Source organism: Macadamia integrifolia, chromosome 6 (assembly GCF_013358625.1).
Source record: "Macadamia integrifolia cultivar HAES 741 chromosome 6, SCU_Mint_v3, whole genome shotgun sequence".
Taxonomy (NCBI): Eukaryota; Viridiplantae; Streptophyta; class Magnoliopsida; order Proteales; family Proteaceae; genus Macadamia; species Macadamia integrifolia.
In genome coordinates this window covers 29924003-29941626 of record NC_056562.1, presented here as the reverse complement: position 1 = coordinate 29941626, position 17624 = coordinate 29924003, and the positions used below count along the sequence as shown (strand labels likewise).

Sequence of the window (17624 nt, the reverse complement as noted above, 5' to 3'; positions counted from 1 at the left end):
AAAAAAAAAAAAAAAAAAAGTCTTGCTTTAATCACAAGAAAAGAAAAAAAAAAATTCTTTTCTTCTATTGGTATCCAAACAGACAAATATTTTTTTTCCTTACCATTTCATTTCTTTTCTTCTACCAAACACAGCCTTAGGAAAAACTTCACTGCGAATAGGCTCAAGGAGTTTAAACTATGATCCGCATACGTGAGAACAAAACTACCATTTGATCTTTCAAGTTTCAACCATGCAAGAACAATCAATAAACATCATAAAATGAATGTGAAAGCAAAGAAAAAAAGCAGAAAAACAGATAACTATGATACACCTGTTCATTACTAAAATTAGGCATAAGGGAAGTGATATAACACTTACAAACATATACAAAATTGCATTGATAGTACAACAGAATCCTATAATAAGGAAAGAAACTATACTTGCATTAAAAGTATTTAGAAAACCAGGGATAATTAGCATTTATGAATTAAAAAGCTGCATAAGAGAAAAAAGAAAATTTAGATAAAGATATTTAAATTTTATATGGGGGTTTTGAGTTCCAAAGAAATAGGATGAGCACACCCTATAAAGATACTTAGATCCGGCGATTGAAACCCCAAAATCCAGTACAACGGAGGTGTGGGGGGTGATCAACTGATCCCAGATAATCACCCATTGCATATACACTTGGCTTCATTCCAGGTAATCAAGACTCAAGAACTAGAAAATCTCACCCAATTCACCAACTGCATGACAAATACAGAATGATCCAATTGCATGCAATGTGACATCTCATGCAACTGGGAGATTGCTAACTGTGCCCAACTATGAGAAGACATGGAAGAATGTAGTGAAGATAGCTTCTGGATTTCAAACTACTCCGGTTGTCAAATTTAATTTGGTGGAGACTAATTCAAATTATCTTTTCAATGTGACTGCTGCACGTGAGCGACAGCAAACATCCAACGGCTGAGAGGGCGCTGATATGCACTGCCCCAACTATTGGATGGATGCTCACTGCTGGCTCATTGCTCACCGCAGCCAAGAGGTTGAAACAGTGAATAAATGGTACAAAGCATTGGCAAAAGCTTAGATAAAATATCAACTACAGAAGGTTAGGTTCAGCCAAGTATCATCAAAAATTTTATCACAAAGGTCGCAACAGACCCAAATAACTTCTGCAGATAATATAGGGCAGTAGAACATATCCCCAAATTCATTGGAAAATTGATCTTAAAAGCCTGAGAATCTTGACCATGGGCATGTATTTTTATTGGAATCATCAAATATCGATGAACTACTGCTTCCAAGCATCATCGGAGGTAAATCAATCTGCCCATGTCTTAATCCATCAGTCCCAAGGAAAAATTCTCCAAATACCTACCCATGCACAAATCTAATTAAAACAGAAGAAGATAAGCGTGAAGTGAAGAAGGAGCTTACCACGCAGAACGCTTTAGTGCTTTTGACAGCTTTGTGAGAGTGAGAGAGGAACGTGAGAGAGGAAGGTGAGTAAAAAGAAAGATGTAAAAAACAGAAAGTTTGAGAGTGGGAGGGAGAGAGAGTCTTAGGAAAAAAAAAAGGAAAGGGAGAAAGAGTTTTAGGAAGAAAAGAAAAGAAATAGTTCTAATTAAAAAAGGAAAAATGAATAAAATCTTGTGAAAATGAGAGGGAGGGAAAGCATTTAATAAGAAAAAGAAAGTGAACAATGGGCAAAATCGTGTGAAAGTATGCAAGGCATAAATAGTATTTAAGTATTATAAATATAAAAATATAAAGAATACCAATAATAAAATTATCAAGTTTTTATATAATAGTATAACATACACGTCTAACTAAAATTTTCAGTCCATGGGCGTGACCTGCCACGTGATAATTTGATTCCATAATGAGTATATGCCATCTAGGGTAAAAATAAAATAATCTGGCAGTAGATGGGTTTGGGTGGTTCAGATGGATAATGTGATAGACCTGACACGTTTAGGTGGGTTTGGGCTGGGTTTAAAGGGGGTTAAACAATGGACTAGTTCTGGATTACGTGGCCCAGCCCAACTCTTGCAGCCACTTGTGGTATGTTCTAACTAATAACTCATAAATTTATTATGTGAGTGTTGGTGATGAAATGGATGATATGTAGTACTTTTTTAGTGAGAAACAAAACACAATAATTTCATATATTACAGTCTGAATTCACTATTTTATATGTTGATTCAATAGAATTATGAAAACTAATACAGACATGATCATATGATTTTCAAATATCACCATATGTTATTGGAAGAGGTTGGTCGAGCGATAAAAGAAAGTGAGATATTGGAGTAAACTAATAAAATTGTGCTTAAATTGAGCTATTTAGTATATGTCCATATAGAGCTGGTGTTTACTACCACCAAGATAATTGATGTTGAAGTACCCGTTCATGTTCTTTCTTGGGAAATCCACGACACTTGCAGAAACTAAAGATGACCTATCCTAATTGACAAGTGGGAGGGTTTTTTGCCTTGTTGCAAACTGGGGTTTTCCGACAACCTTTATTGATGCTGTTTTTGTACCATAAGAGAGTACATAGGATAGATTTTTTTCAGGTTTGGAGGTAAGATCTATCACTCCTCCTAATGGGAACTTGGCTCGACTTCCTTCACTCTTCATTTGCATCTCCTGTGTTGTCACCACCTCTTCCACTTATAACTCACCCTACTGGTTTAATTCACATGTAAACCCAGTCAACTACCGTTATTCGAGTTCGTAAGTATTTTGCAAACTCACCACGAGAAGATATAATGATTGAAGATTGATTTTGACTTATCTTTCCTATTTTCCCTCAGCAAATACACTAAAGTTAGACATATTGCGGCATAGGAGAAAAAAAGATCAGAAATCAGAATTTTTCTTTTTTTTTTTTCATATTGAATGGATTCTTGTCAGAGGTTTTGCATTCATTAATTACACCTTGAAACGATTGTGAGGCTTTTTTGTTTTGGTTATTTGCTTCTTAATTCCGGTGACCTTTTCAACTTCTGAGAGAAAAGGGAAAGTTCATTTCTTCTTTGAACCCAAGCCCCCAAAGCTGAATAGTAAGGGATATTGATTATTGGAGCTTATTGTGCTTCTACCTGTAATACTGACTGTACTGTCTATGTGTTGATATTTTCTTTTCTTTTTTACTTGGGTTTTTTTTTTCCCTAGTACCCCTTCCACCGCAAAGTGAAACAAACCTCTCATAATTAATTTCCTGATCAATGTTCATATTTAGAAAGGAAACTAGGTAGCAGATAAAAAAAACCCATACACACTAAAATCTTCAAGCCAAATTGTACCACTAAAGAGTAATTCCATTGAGCATCTTAAGGCTATCCTCGGTTTATCTTAAGATTTAGTACTTTGTTATGGACCACTGGGGTATGTATGTCAATGTGAAAATACAACAACCTGAAAAAACTTACTCATCAAACCTGAGATTGATCAAAAGTAGTAGTACCATTCCATCTTGGCTCAAACCTATAAAAGAATGAAATCTCCAGTAGCATAGACATCTTCATGTCTCACATATTCCCTTTTATTTTTATATTTCATGAAGAAATGAAACAAATGTGACACTACTCTCCAGTCTCCACTTGCAAGGAAGGATTGATTCTTCTGAATCCCTAAGTTGTTGTTGTAGAGAATCAAGATAGAAGAAGGAGATGTATATGGATGCATCATCTAGAACAAGCAGAAACTATTAGAATGTCTAATAACAACAAACAAAAAATTCAAATTCAGCCTTATCCCAACTTAAGTCCAACAAAAATCGTAGTTCAATTAAAACGCACAAAATTAGAAGAGAGAAAAAAAAACGGCAACAGTAGAGGTGAGAGGGAGAATTAGAGGAGGCATTCATTCTGATTTCAGATAATCCTGGGAACCCACCAATCCGATCATTCAAAATTTTAGATAAAATTTGAGAGAGAGAGAGAGATCCACAAAATCTGATAACAGAGAAATTTAAGATACACATGTCAAGAGAAGAAAAAGACATAGGAACAGAGGATCTGAACTCCTAATTTTGTTCGTGAGTTACCAATCACACAAAAAAAAAAAAAAAAAAAAAAGAGTAAATAAATAAATAAATAAAAATTCCACAATGAAATGACATGGATCAGTGAAAAGGGATTATTTTGGGGGTAATAAAATGATAAAGAGTGAAATTTAACAGGAATTTGAAATTTTGGTTTGGAGGAGAGAGTATCTTTGGCCCACAATCTGTTATTTCGTCCCAAACATAGGTTGTTTGTTTATATTCAGTTTCCTATATATCCATTTTTGACCCATATGGTCAAACTACTAAATTGCTTTCTGTTTTGATCTCCATTGATGAGGTGAGGAGTCTTCTTTGTCTGAAATTGGTCAAAATAAAACCTGCAAGCATTTCGAACTTAAATAAATTTTAATGGCTTCTGAGAGAGACGCCCAAGACAAGGTAAATCTCTTTCTTAAACTCTTCTCCCAATCTCACTCCCTGGGGAATTTCTGTTTTTCACTTTTTTCCTGTGTTTCTCTTCTTCCATGACAGGCAATTGTGGTGGAGTTTAGAATCTCCATGCATTGTAAAGCATGCGAGAGAACAGTGGCTAAAACCATCTCCAAAATAAAAGGTATTAATGTTGAACATCAATCTCAATTACAATCTTCATATAAAAATGAGATTTTATTATTATTTTTTTTAAAATTTTTTTTTAATTTATGAGAAGAGAAACTAATTAATGTTAGTATTGCATGAACAAATCTGGAGTCAGGGGTGGAGAAATTTACAACCGACATGACAAAACACAAGGTTACTGTGATGGGTCGTATGAATCCAAAGAAGGTCCTGAAAAAGCTTAAGAAGAAGACAGGGAAAAGGGTTGAGATTGTTGGGGACAATGATGGTTCCAATGGAGGAGATGTTTCAGGGAAGGGAAACTCTCTGAAGGAAGGTTCTGATCCATTGGTGTTTGGTGAATGGGATCAATGTGCAATGTTTACAATGTTTAGTGATGAAAATCCTAATGCCTGTCTCATAATGTAGAGAAAGAGAACAACTTTTTAGTTGTGTCTGGAACTATTACTTCAGCTACAATATATGAGGCAAGCCCATTCATCCTAGGCTCCTAGGAGGGATTCCTGCACAGTTTAAAAATTCTGACTCAAATTGATTGAATTGGTCGATTCGAATTGGAATCAGCTGTGATGGACATTGATTCGGCGAATTTGAAAAAGCTGATTCTTAAGATTTTTGAGACCCATTCAATCAGGGATTCCATTTTTTGAATTCCTGGGTTCCTGTTTTGTTGTCATTATTACTGGACGAGCTCTATTGACTGCTGAGAATCTGAAAAGAAGGGGATTGAGACTTGTGAACAGATTTGCCATTTTGTGTAAGGGTTGGAGAATCAATTAATACCTGTTTACTGGGTGTGATATACCTGCTTGTTGCTTCTTTTGGTTGCAGAAACAAAAGAAGTGATTACTGCAAAATTGGAATCATGGAAGATTAATGCTTTTTAGAGTCAAGAGGTTTTAAAAACTCTCACCCATCAAGTGGAATGCAAGAATAAATGAGTTGGTGATCATATGTGTGGTATTTAGGGTTGTAGATTTCATTTGAGGATGAAGAACCTCAGGTAACATCAGACCATTTTCCTTTTTATTCCTTCTTCGTCACAGGAAATGAAAAAAAAAAACCATCTTTGTAATCTGATGAACAAAGAATATGAGAGAGGGTTGTTTTGATTTGTGTTAATCCTAGTTAGGTTAATATTTCCTCCTCTTTTGCTGGTCATGTGTTGTAACTTATGTGTATGTGATTCTAACTTGTCACTCCTTCTATTGACAAAGATTTTATTACACATAAATGAACGTAGTTGACGAGCTTCGCAATCTTGTTTTAATCCTCATTTGCTGGAACTTGTAATCAACAATATACATTAATCCCCCTTAAAAAAAAGGTTGCATAGCTTATTTTGAATATCGAGTGGAAACTTCTAGTGTATACATCTCCATCTTACAAAATATTATGACTTATTGGTAACCTTATAACCTAATCGTGACTCATCAACCAGATTGTGACCCTCCGGAATTTTTTTTTTTTTTTTGGGCGGTGGGGGGGGGGGGGGGGGGGAGAGGCCAACTAGGCAACAAGTTTGGGTAGGACAACTCAAGGTCACTTGATATCGATGACTTCTGTTTTTCCATTGAACCACACTGAAGACTTCGGTCGAGCTAGGGCAAGAGTACGTAGGCGGCTAGGGGGCCTGGGAAGGAAGATGGATCTTTCTTTTTTAATTTGCTTCATGCTAGATGAGATGACGATTAGTGGGTCGGGAGAGGCGTGTGTGCTCTTATCACTAACTAAAGGAAGCGGGCTGGTTAGGCTGCCTTTTCAATGAATATTTGGCTGCTCAATGCCGCTATTGGTATGAGTTGTAAGGAGTCTTGGTCTCGAGTTGAGCTGGGGCAGCAAACCCAATTTTGAAGCACTGACCACTTCAAGAATGATTCACATCCTTCACTTGAAAATAATTCTGAAGGAGTCAAATGTAAATCTTCCAGAACCAAACAAGGGTCCGACTATATACAATGTCTAGCGTGCTAGATTAAGCAAGAGATGAGCCAATCATGAGTCAGGCGCCAGAATCAAGTTGAAAAACTACAACGAGCAAATTGAAAAAAAAAAAAAACTTGTCAGTAAAATTATAATTAAAATTAAAGGTAGTAACAAAATTGCTTGCTGCAGTTAGATTTATGAGGTGTAAGTTATAGGGAAGTTGATGCTCTTGGTGATTCACAGTTGTAGGTAATAGCAAACATTAATCAGTTGATGAAGTGTTCACGGAAGTGGAATCCGAAGATGTCAGAGTGACTGTGGAGTATTGGAACATAAGGAGTCAAGCCACTTTCAATGGTTCAATGGTAAGGCATATCTTAAGTATGAAATAGGATCGAGCGCCTTCACTTTCTCCTGCGTACCTTAAAAAAATGAATTCGAAGAAGCAAAGACAACAGCTCGCACTCGCATGTAGGTAGCAAGAGGTCACTTATGCTCCGATGGTTGATCTTCAATTATGCTTCTCTTTCTACTTTGGCATTCTTTTGCAGGTTACGATAAATCAATGAAGATAAAAGCATTTCATAGTCCCAGTTGATTTCTTTGGAATCCTCGTTGAAGGAGAAAACTTTATTAGCATGATTTATTGAGCTAGAAGAGGAGAATAATAATCCAACATCCTAGGGAATGAAGACACAGGAGAAACCCTAGCTTCTCTCTGTTTTTTTTGTACAATCCCTAACTTCTCTTACTAGCAACTATATGAAAGATTTAAAAAAGAATGAATATAATAAAACACAAACATTAACAATAATAATAATAATAGATCTTCCATTAGGAACCATACCTAAATCCATTTCTCTTATTGAAGAACTTCTCTAGTGCTCTTTTCTCCGTTTATTAGTCTTGTCTGCTCTCCTCTTTGCACAAATTTATGATGATCAGTACTAATAGGCATACATATTCTTACATACACAAAGAGCAGGTAATAACAATGAGACTTAAGACAATTAGGTCTCTCTCATAATAAGGTCCAATTGTAAATAAACCCACATAACTTGCATTGATATAATCTGGAACATACGTTGATGCAGAAACCACAATGCCTTTTAACGAAAATCTCTCTCAAAAATTTAATGTAAAAGGGTTAAAAATAAAGGGAGGGGGGGGGGTGGGGGAAATCTAATCCTAGGGGGAAATCACAATGCGAAAGGATAGTGTTAAAGAGTCGTGGCCATTGACGAATTGAATGAACCCTAGTTAATATTTGACGTTATACTTTCACATTCCATATAAAGTAAATATTAACTCGGCACATTAATTATATGACGGGATTTTTCTGAAGCTACGGCAATGGGGAATATCTTAGCTGTGGGGCTTCAGACGCACACGAGAGGGTATTAAAAGGATATTTTGGGGAACATACTAAAACCCTGCAAGGGTTTTGAACCCTAGGATGATGTGGTCAATCTTTATATTTTCACATTCCATATAAAGTATATATTAACTCGACACATTAATTATATGATGGAATTTTTCTGAAGCTACGGCGAAGAGGAATATCTTAATTGTGGGGCTTCAGATGCACACGAGAGGATATTGAAAGGATATTTTGGGAAACATACTAAAACCCTACAACGGTTTTGAACCCTAGGATGATGTGGTCAATCTTTATACTTTCACATTCCATATAAAGTAAATATTAACTCGGCACATTAATTGTAGACAGAATTTTTCTGAAGCTACGACAAAGAGGAATATCTTAATTGTGGGGCTTCAGACGCATGCGAGAGGGTATTGAAAGGATATTTTGGAGAACATACTAAAACCCTGCAAGGGTTTTGAACCCTAGGATGATGTGGTCAATCTTTATACTATCACATTCCATATAAAGTATATATTAACTCGGCACATTAATTATATGACTAAATTTTTCCGAAGCTACGGAAAAGGTGAATATCTTAACTGTGGGGCTTAAGACGCACGTGAGAGGGTATTGAAAGGACATTTTCGGGAATATACTAAAACCCTACAAGGATTTTGAACCTTAAGATGATGTGGTCAATCTTAATGCGCGCGGTGGAGGAAAACTTTCCCCTAAGTCTTATATGGTAAGGTACCAGAAGCCCTCGTTTATTACCACTCTTCTTAGTGTCATCAGACCAATTCACTTACCAAAAAACTAGTTTAAATAGTGATTTAGCTTCAAGCCTCTCTCACACAACATCCATTCCTCCATTGTTTCCAAGAGAAGAGTGTGAAGCTTTCAAAAGTGATCAAGAATGGCAGTCTCACCAAAGGATTCGTATTCCTACCGTGAATGCATGAGAAATCATGCAGTGAGGCTCGGAAAGACCATCACAGATGGTTGCGGCGAATTCATGTTAAACGAGAACACGCCCAACTTTCTGCTTTGCGAAGCTTGCGGCTGCCACCGCAGTTTTCACAGGAAAATTCCGTACATTGGCTCTGTAGTAAACCAAGGTGACAACAACCAACAGAGAACGGAGCAGGTGGTGGCGGTGCAAGCTGTTCATGACGGGGAGAGAGGGCAGGAGCAGCAGCAGATGCCGGCACCACCACCGAAGAGGGTAAGGACAGCGTTCACCAGGGAGCAAAAAGCGAGAATGCGTATTTTTTCTGAAGATCTACAATGGATGATGGTGAGGAACAGAAGTTATGAAATTGATAGTTTCTGCCATGAGATAGGGGTGCCAAGGCAGAATTTCAGGACATGGATGCAAAATCACAAGCACACCTCTACTTCCTTGGAATTGGCGTCCATGGCTCATCCTGAACCTGCTTCTGCTTCTTCTGGCTCTCGCACACCCAATATTGCCTCCTCTTCGTTAGCATTAGCTCTGTGAGAGTGAGACAACCTTTGATGAGTACAGTCTTTCATCTGTCATGGAACGTGAAAGGGTGGAATTGGGGGAGAACATGCTCGTTTCTGGTCAGACCCGGTTGGTTCTTAGTCCTTGAACCAAACGCAAAGTGACTGTTGGAAATTCTTTTTCCTTCTCTCTCTTTTTTTTTTTTTTTTTTTTTTCTGGGAGTGGGGGTGGGGACTCTGGTTTTTAGAATCTTTTGATTGGAGTTAAAAGGATAGTGGTGTCTTGGATATTGGGGTTTTGATTTGAGTAGTTGTCTTGTTCGTAGCGGCCGATACCTATCCAGTATCAGCAATGACTGATATGATCGGATTTATCATATCGATCGTATTATATTAATATTGGATTGGACTGATCTTGATACATGAAGTCATGAGCCATCCAAATCAGATATTGTTAATTTGATTTCAGACTAGAGATAAAAACGTAAGTTTTCATGAAAAACAATTATAAAATTAATCGAACCAACTACTATGAATCAATCTGAGATCGCTATTATGTCATGGATCCTTGTGCTGATGTGGATCCGGTTCTTTTATTGCGGAATAGAGGTTGCAAACGCAAAACCTAACATAGAGGCATTTGCCTCGAGATACTCAAGGGCGAATGGGGGCCGTTTGATTTTGTTTTCAGAAACGGTTTTTCTGTTTTTCTATGCTCAGAAATAGAAAACACTCTAAAAACTGTTTGATTTTTCTATTTCATTTCACTTGTTTTTTGAAACAAAAATAGAAATTTATGCCTATTTCTGTGTCCGGAAACAGGAATGGAGAAACAAGTGAGACTTGTTTTTCTATTTATTGAAACAATTGAGAGAAAATTTGTTAAAAACCGATGCTTCATTCAACTACCCAACCCATTGAAACTTCTCGTTCAAAAATTGGGCTCTTCCCTGTTACCCAGAAGCGGCTACTCTCAACACAAATCAGACATGGCATCTGAGAAACTACCGATCAGTGCGTAGAAGCTCAATGAAGAGCCGTCGGCATCAGAGGACATTGTACGGTGGAGGAGGTGGCACTGGTTGTACTGGAAATGGACGATCCTTCACTTCCGGTGATGACGTTCAAAGCTTGGTTTCTGGGTGTTACTTCCTGTGTTATGATTATGATCCTTCGCCGGCATCAACAGATCGGCTGTAGCCCCTGATTCATCGCGCATATTGTTTAACTAAAAAAAAAGCCCCTTAAAACTCGTAGAAATCGGTGGCTGTGTTAGGTGTTTTCAGTCGCCGATTTTGGCCATTGATAGTAGCCATATGACCAGCAAAATCTATTCGTCCTTCGCCGGCATCAATAGATCGGCTATAGTCCCTGATTCATCTCGCATATGGTTTAATATAAAAAAAAAACCCTTAAAACTTGCAGAAATCAGTGGCGGTGTTAGGTGTTTTCAGTCGCTGGTTTTGGCCATCAATAATAGCCATATGATTGGCAAAATCTGTTCGTCCTTCGCTGGGATTCAGACACATTGGCAGAAGCATTACTGACCGCAGCCAAGGGTGGCTCTGGTCCTTCAAATCGATGCGCTTTCATAGGTTTCGGCCATATGTTTTGGGGTCGGAATTTTGATCTTCTGATTTGTTGAAGGGGGTCGGTAAAATCCTAGCATAGCAGACCCAACAGAGAATTTCAGGTTTTAGGGAGAAGCTTCAGCTTGAATCCAGGACCCTTCACTATGAAGGAGCATGTGATCATTACTATTTTTGCTAACTGTGGGGTGGCTTATGGAGGTGGAGATGCCCACTCTATCGGTGCCATTACGGTTATGAAGGACTACTACAAATAGGGCTTGAGTTTCATTCGTCTCTTTTCCTTGTATTGGTTTGGACTTTGGATTGAAGGGTTGGACCATTGGATAATGAGATTTGAAATTGTACAAGTAAATTATATCTTTTAACTCTCTCTTCTTAATCAATCTTTGCGGAAATCGTTTCCGGAAACAGATTTATCAAACACTTTTTTCAACTCCAAAAACTGATTCTTAGGACAGAAACAAAATCAAACGGACCCTAAATTGCCACCTCTATTGTAGAATAGAGGAACTCATCCTACTAATGCAGGAGTTACGTTTCCTTTTAGAGAATCTTCTCTCAATAGTTTTTATATAGGAATATGCTTGATATAGATTGACATGATCGATTCACATAAGTATTGGTATGGGCGGCAACCAAGGCCAACACGGATGCCATAAGCTAAAACCTTGGTTCAGCTCACAAGGGTTGGCCGGTCAAGGAACCAACCTTACGATCTAAGTCGTCAAAGAAAACCGAAAATGCTGGTCTCACATGACCTTGACATCACAGTTCAGTAACTTGTTAGATTGAAATAAGGGCCCGTTTGATTTTGTTTCCTAAAACGTGCTTTTTCATTTTTCCGTGTTAAAAAACGGAAAAACACCCCAAAAACCATTTGATTTTTCTGTTTCATTTCACTTATTTTTGGAAACAGAAATAGAAATTCAGTCTATTTTTGTGTCTAAAATCAAGAATTGTGAAATAAGTTAAACTTGTTTTTCTGTTTCTAGAAACAAGTGGGAGGGACAAAAATTGTGAAAACCCCGATACTTCACTCGACCTACACTAACCCCAATCCATTGTTGAAACTTCTCGCTATCCAAATGCGATGATTCCAACCTAGTTGTGCAAAGCTCACAGTTTTGGATTGCCTTCACCCTTTTGAAGCTCATTACCACGAAGCATACTTGCAACTCCAATGTCATGCTTTCACTCATGAGTTGCACACCTACAATGTCGTGCCTTCACTCATGTCTTGGACTTGACTACTCTGTTGAAAAAATTTCAGGAAATAGAAAAAAAAAAAAAAAAAAAAAACTGTTTATATTATTTTTAGGGGAGAGGTATAGGAAAGCTAGCAGGACACCTGGGTATCAGGTGTGCTAGCGATATTTTAACCGTAGGATTTGAGAGAATTGTTAGATTGAGAAGAAAGGTCCAAAACTTCAATCCACACCTGTCACACCTTATCATCCTCAATAGCCATGCCGGAATGTTGCCCGGCCGGTGATCTCAGTTCTCCTTTTTTTTTTTTTTTTTTGTTCCTCTCTTTCCGGCATGAATGTCTCTCTCTCTCTCTATCTCTCAAACCCTCTTTTTTTCAGAGCTTTCTTCTTCCTAGGCAGCGGCTGCGATAGATGTAGCAGCTGCACTCTTTTTTTGCTGTTACTCTCGCCCCCCAATCTTTCTTCTTCCTGGATAGCGACTGTGGCCAGAGACGGCAGTGGTAGTGACAACGGCCAGAGACGGCAGTGGCAGTGACGAAAGCCAGCGACGGTGGCCAGTATTGATGGCGGCCAACTACGGCAGCGACAGCGGAGACGACCAACGGTAACGGCAGCAGCTGCACTCTTTTTTTCTTTTGGTTTTTGTTGTTACTCTCTCTCTCTCTCTCCGCCCAAGCTTTCTTCTTCTTGGACTGCGGCAGTGACTGTGGCGGCGGCAACAACGTCATCTCAGTTCCTTTTTTTTTCCTGATTTTTGCTATTCCTCTCCATCGACCATTCTACCATTCCTGTAATCCCCGTTCCTTTGGCCCTTTGGTGAAAGAAGCGAAAGAGAGAGAAAAAGAGCACCAAACAAGTAGGAAATTTTTCGCTGCCACTGTCTAGGTTGAGCTCAGTTCTCTTCTTCTTTTTTTTTTCTGGTTTTTTCTGTTCCTCTCTCTCTCTCTCTCTCTCTCTCTCCCTCTGAGCTTTCTTCTACTTCGGCAGTGGTAGCGGCTACGGCTGCAGCAGCGGCTGAGGCTATGAGGATGGGAAATCGCCTGAGCAAGTGAGGGAGAAGAAGAGTGACCGTACAACGTCAGGCTAGGTAAGTTACCTAAGACAACAGATATCTAATGGTATTAATGTAGTCTATCTAATCCAACGGTCTACATTTGCTAGCACATCTGATTCTAGGGTGTCCTGCTAGCTTTTAAGACCTTTTCCCTATTTTTAGATACAAAAACAACAGAAACAAAATCAAACGGCCCCTAAGTTAACTCTCAACAGCCCAACCTTAAAACCTGACATGAAAAATTAGAGGGCCTTGAATGTGATAAACGAGATTGGTCTTGAAAGGTGCCTTCTCAACCTCAGCACACCTCTTTTGTTTATTATTAGTTCCACTTGAAAGAGAATCATTCTTATCATAAAATTGTTTTCAAGAAAATTGAACTACATGATATAAGAGGTTTTTTCATTTCAAGCTTCTCCAAACACATATTCTATCCATATGATGGCATATTAATGCTGTAATCTTACATCTTGTTGTGCCGGTTCATGAAAACATTTACCCGTAGTGATATTGTTAGAGATAAATTGACTAATTGAGAAAAGTTACATGGTTATCAAACAGTTTCATGTGTAACCTTCTGAGAGAGTAAATTTAAAAAAAAAAAAAAAAATATATATATATATATATATATAGGGAAAAGGACAGGTATGTATATAAGGCAAAATTTTAAATTTGATCGCCCCTATGGTGTGCTCTTCTCCATCATGTGGTGTTATACTCTCTTGCCTCCTCTTTTCCTTTCAATCGCACTTTTGCGTCTCCTCTTCTTTGTCTTTTGTGTGTCACTCTTCGTTTTTTGAATCTGATTTTGACAGATATAGTCGGGTTGAAAACATAATTTCCTAATCAATCACAACAACAAGAGAGCATTGTCAAATATGAAAGACCCACATCAATAGTTTCATCGAGAAAGCAAGCACAATAGCAGTTGGAGAGCAATTGTCGCCGATCAGAGTAACACTAGTACATCGTAGCAACGAGGCTGATAGATTTAAGAGTTGCATGAGTCAACAAGGCATGCTCATTCCCACAGTTGAACCGCCATTTGTTTGTCAATTACAATTAATTGGTTCTTATAATGTATCACTTTTGTCTACTTAATTGGTTCTTGAAATGTGATGAGAATTCATTTGAGCTCTTAAAAATTAACGCAGAACAAATGAACAAATGAACAGGGGAGGTTAAACCCTACCCAAGTTCTTACCCAAAAAAAAAAAAAACCCTAACCGAGTGATTTGATTGGGTGATGTAATTACCACATGTTTAACAAGCTAACTTTATAGTCAAATACCTTGGAATATTGCTCGGGAGCAGCAATTGAAGTTACTTCCACTCAAATCCAAGGATTGCAAGTTATGCAGATTACTTAATTCTGCACCAAATAAGAATTATTATAATAATAATAATAATAATAATAATAATTATTATTATTATTATATAGGTCAATAAAGATGATTAGTGGATCACCTTTAACGACGGGTCAGGTATTTGGGTCCGATTCCATTTTGACACCCTTTTGCCTTTAGGTCACTATAATCATAGGAATTGGTGGCATTTCGACGAACAAGTGAGAGCTATTTTTGTCTAATGCATAATCTCGACCACAATTTTCGTAGAGCTCTTCCTCGCTTTCTCAGAAATCAATTCAAATTTCCCAAACCCTGCTCTTCTATTTCACCTTTTCATTCTTCTGATGAAACCGTCGTTTCTGATCCTAAATTGGATTTCATCTTCAAAGAGGTTGAAGAGATTCAATCACTAAAGCCCACCACAAAAACGAAAGGGATCACTCCAAGGGAACGAGAGAGTTCCGAGCTTCTACCGGTTGAAGCCAAGGTTCAGATTTCACACGCATGGCCAGAATGGGTGGAGCTCATGGAATGCCTCTTAAAGACGGGCTACTTCAGAGGCAATGGAAACCCTTTTGATCTTGACGAACTGGGTAACAAGAATTCAAATAGCATCCGAACTGCGTGCCTTAACTTTGCCCGTGATCGACTCGATCTCATAAAGTGAGTGGTGAATTAGTGATTAAACCCTGTAGATTTACTACAGTTAGCGGCTGGATTCAAATTTTCTTTTGAATGATTTTAGGATTGCGTATTTGCACTGGTATTAGTAAGAATTCCGAATTATAATGCTATTGCATGCTCATGTCTGGGCCTCTGAGTTGAAAGAAGTATTTGAGTTGAATCGAGTTTGGGACATCACTTTGTTATGTATCTAATTTGGTCCAATTTTATTGAACTTACACAATAGGACCCGCTATGAAAACTTTATATGTGGTTTCATCTCTACTATATTCAGTGGACATAATATGTAGAATTCAGTTTTCTAATGTGTCAACCATTTTCTTGTGAGGATTCTTAGTTAAAAGCTTCGGCTGAATGTTGTAACTCATGTTTTTATGAGATATAGGAGGTCGGTATCACATATTTTGGTTTTCCCTTGGTTTGGTTGTAGTTGTGGAATGATGTCTATTGTGGTGAAAAGAAGAGAAACTACCCTTATCCTTGTTGAAGGTTTTGAGCTCTGATGGATAGAGAAGAGGTTAGGAAAAATAGGAATGCATCAAAGGTTTCAGTATGAAGTATTTTAAAAGCAGTAAGGTTCTACTGTAAGGCATGCTCAAGGTGTTGCTTATGGGGAACACTGAAGGTGTGTAGCAAAAGAAGCTCTAACACTCTTATACCCACCTCAAAAGCTGTCTTCCACATGGGTCACTGACTATACACCTTGCATTATAATGAGAACCATGCTCCTCATAAGGTTTTTATTGTTGGTCAGGGATGTTTATTATTTAAAGTGTATTTAATGGAACTAAAGTATCAGTATTTCCATTATGTTTTGACATATTTAAGGTGTTTTCATACTCATGTTGATGCTTTTTGCATTTATCATGGAATTTCATTGCTTCTCTACAATTTTAAAATTTTCTTATTTTTAGCCTTATGAGGAATTAAACTGAGAGAGTTGCTCCTCACACCCCAATGCATGCATTTCCTGCATCATGGTGACTTGCCTCAAGTCTTCACTTTGAATAACTGGAACTCTACTAAGTTCCTTGAGCACTGATGCCATCTGAAAAATGTGAAAGGCTTGCTAGATGCCTAGTTTAAAAATTGGTCAATCTGTGTTGTATGCATTCGTTTTTTGGGCACTGATGTCATAACTCATGCTTTTGCCGCAAGATCATATTCATAACATATGGCATCATTTATCTTAGAAGATGAGAGCAGAAAATTTGATTCCTTCATGGCTACAACTTAAAAGAATTACATTGTTCATCCCATCTTTGCTTTTTTTCTTTCTTTTCTTTTTGTTCTTTTATTTTTTGTACCAAATTTTGATGGTAAAGAATGTCTAGATAATATTTCTATTCATCAGCATCTATTAATGATTGCAATTTTTTGTGCTTAAAGTTTAAACTGATAAGAATTCTTGTTACAGTCTCCTTCTCGTCAAGATCTTCAATGGTTATCATATTCCATTTGCCTTTTCTGGCAGGCACCTCTCTAGGAAGGACATCCGGGTGGTTGTAGGGTCTGGTTGCCCAATCATAGACAGGAAAGTGGTCAACTCTGGAAAGCGTTTAAGATCACATGTGGGCATCGATGAAGGAAATGTATGTCCCTGTTTTCCCTTAGCTCCTTTCTCTTTGACTATTTAATATCATTTTCTTACTGTCATTTCCATGAAATTGACAAGTTAAAAAATTACCTCTGTAGTTAAGAAACAATAGAAACTCGAGACCTAACATCTTTGAGGATCTTAGTAGGTTTGCAGCTCCTGCACCTTGAGGGGAAGCTGTGACAGAGCATATGTGAAAGCTCGAGAGAATGAACGTGGTCGAACTGTGGATGTCATGCGTATCTTAATAACTTATGGTCTTGATCCCATTACTGGTTCAGTCGAGAACAAGTCATGCCTAAGCAAAAGGATTAAAGAGTCAGTTAGGAAGTTGCTGACAGAAATGGTGAAGTTTAGCATCAATCTTGACTCTGGTTCTGTTAAGGGCACCAACTCCTCGATTCTGGAACCCTCAAGTCAGCAACAAAAAGCCCAGATTAATGTCCCAATGAAGCAGGGCGATTGGGTTTGCCCAAAGTACTTACATAGCATATCTGTGCTGTTCTAATCAGAAAGATTCTTTGGAAAGTAGTTTTCTAACTCCAGATGAAATTTTCGTTTTTCTCAGATGCAATTTCATGAACTTTGCCAGAAACATAAAGTGCTTGTGCTGTGATGGGCTATTCCAAGAAAAACTAATGAAACTCAGGGAGGATCAGGATCATCTTCCATTGAAGAAAGGGGACTGGTTATGTGACAAGTATGTTACTTTGAGACTGGTTAACTCCAGATGATCGTTCTCCCCCCCTTTTTTTTTTTT

General features: G+C 37.9%; 3 protein-coding genes and 1 long non-coding RNA gene across 4 annotated transcripts in view; 3 read left to right on the top strand and 1 right to left on the bottom strand.

Annotated features, from left to right (window-relative positions):
* Positions 1-4411: 4411 nt before the first annotated feature.
* On the top strand, positions 4412-5029 carry LOC122082207 (heavy metal-associated isoprenylated plant protein 19). The gene is made up of 3 exons (XM_042649680.1): positions 4412-4441; positions 4535-4616; positions 4758-5029. Exons 1-3 carry the CDS (start codon positions 4412-4414, stop codon positions 5027-5029), a joined length of 384 nt encoding a protein of 127 aa, XP_042505614.1.
* A 1634-nt stretch (positions 5030-6663) lies between these two features.
* On the bottom strand, positions 6664-7648 carry LOC122080730. Its single transcript, XR_006140887.1, has 2 exons — positions 7395-7648; positions 6664-7148 (listed from the first exon to the last, which is right to left on the bottom strand). It is a non-coding gene; the product is annotated as an uncharacterized LOC122080730 (long non-coding RNA).
* Positions 7649-8633: 985 nt separating this feature from the next.
* Positions 8634-9803, top strand: LOC122082895 (zinc-finger homeodomain protein 8-like). Its single transcript, XM_042650705.1, has one exon. It carries the CDS (start codon positions 8830-8832, stop codon positions 9412-9414), a length of 585 nt encoding a protein of 194 aa, XP_042506639.1. The 5' UTR covers positions 8634-8829; the 3' UTR covers positions 9415-9803.
* Positions 9804-14762: 4959 nt separating this feature from the next.
* LOC122081963 overlaps positions 14763-17624 on the top strand; it is a 3789-nt gene continuing 927 nt past the window's right edge. The window contains exons 1-4 of the mRNA XM_042649408.1: positions 14763-15246; positions 16742-16859; positions 17013-17341; positions 17433-17564. Of these exons, the coding sequence (XP_042505342.1) occupies positions 14822-15246; positions 16742-16859; positions 17013-17341; positions 17433-17564 (1004 nt within the window). The 5' untranslated portion in view covers positions 14763-14821. The remainder of the gene's footprint in view (positions 15247-16741; positions 16860-17012; positions 17342-17432; positions 17565-17624) is intronic.